Source organism: Corvus brachyrhynchos, unplaced genomic scaffold (assembly GCF_000691975.1).
Source record: "Corvus brachyrhynchos isolate BGI_N302 unplaced genomic scaffold, ASM69197v1 scaffold426, whole genome shotgun sequence".
In the NCBI taxonomy this organism is placed as follows: domain Eukaryota; kingdom Metazoa; phylum Chordata; class Aves; order Passeriformes; family Corvidae; genus Corvus; species Corvus brachyrhynchos.
In genome coordinates, this window is record NW_008238653.1 from 56,665 (window position 1) to 57,685 (window position 1,021).

The window sequence follows — 1,021 nt, forward strand, 5'->3', positions numbered from 1 at the left end:
CCTTCTCTTCCAGCATCACTTCCCATTTCCAGGTACAATTCAGCCAAAAAGGACAATGACTTCATCTACCACGAGGCTGTGCCTGCGCTGGACACTCTGCAGTCCGTCAAAGGTCAGGGGGCTTTGGGACCCCTGGGGACAGGGATCGGCTGGGATGGAGCGGGAGGATCTGTTCGGGAGCGATCCCAGCCCGGGGTGTGTCCCGCAGGTGCCCCCCTGGTGAAGGCTCTGCCCGTCAACCCCACGGACCCCGCGGTCACCGGCCCTGACATCTTCGCCAAGCTGGTGCCCATGGCTGCCCACGAGGCCTCGTCCCTGTACAGGTGTGTCCGGGCTCCGGCCAGAGCACACGGGATGGGATGGGGTGGGATGGGATGGGATGGGGGTCTGGAGCCTGGTGGGGATTTCCTGCACTCACAGAATGTTCTGTCCTGTCCTGTCCCAGCGAGGAAAAGGCCAAACTGCTGCGGGATGTGATGGCCAAGATTGAAGCCAAGAACGAAGTGCTGGAGTACGTGAGGGGCCCGGCCCTTCCGCCCCACGGGGTCCCGGTGCTCCCGAGCCTCTGTGAGGGGGGACACTGCCAACCCCTTAGGGGCCCCTCTGTGTCCCACAGCCAGTTCATGGACTCCATGCAGCTGGACCCCGAGACCGTGGACAACCTGGACATGTACAACCACATCCCGCCCGTGCTGATGGAGAAATGCGCCGCGCTCAGCGTGCGCCCGGACACCGTCCGCAACCTCGTCCAGTCCATGCAGGGTGAGGGCTCCGGGACCCTGGGGCTGGCACTGCTCCCTGCCTGGGGCTGGCACTGCTCCCTGCCTGGGGCTGGGGGTTCTGAGGGTGGCACTTGCTCCCTGCCCAGGCTGTTGGGAATGTTCTCACCGATGGCTGGTTCTGTGCTGGCATAAATTCCTGAATCCCAAAGCATTTCCCTGTTGGACGGGAGGAGGGATGACCCCAAGGGGATGGGTGCCCACGAGTCCAGCATGCCAACCCCTGGGCTGCCATGTCCCTG

At 63.8% G+C, this 1,021-nt stretch overlaps 1 protein-coding gene across 1 annotated transcript in view; it reads left to right on the forward strand.

Moving 5' to 3' along the window:
• The window catches only part of PTPN23 (protein tyrosine phosphatase, non-receptor type 23), a gene marked incomplete at its 5' end in the record, with an annotated part of 25,673 nt that overhangs the window by 19,063 nt on the left and 5,589 nt on the right, over positions 1-1,021 (forward strand). The window contains 4 exons of the mRNA XM_017737670.1: positions 33-112; positions 209-323; positions 446-511; positions 617-902. Of these exons, the coding sequence (XP_017593159.1) occupies positions 33-112; positions 209-323; positions 446-511; positions 617-902 (547 nt within the window). The remainder of the gene's footprint in view (positions 1-32; positions 113-208; positions 324-445; positions 512-616; positions 903-1,021) is intronic.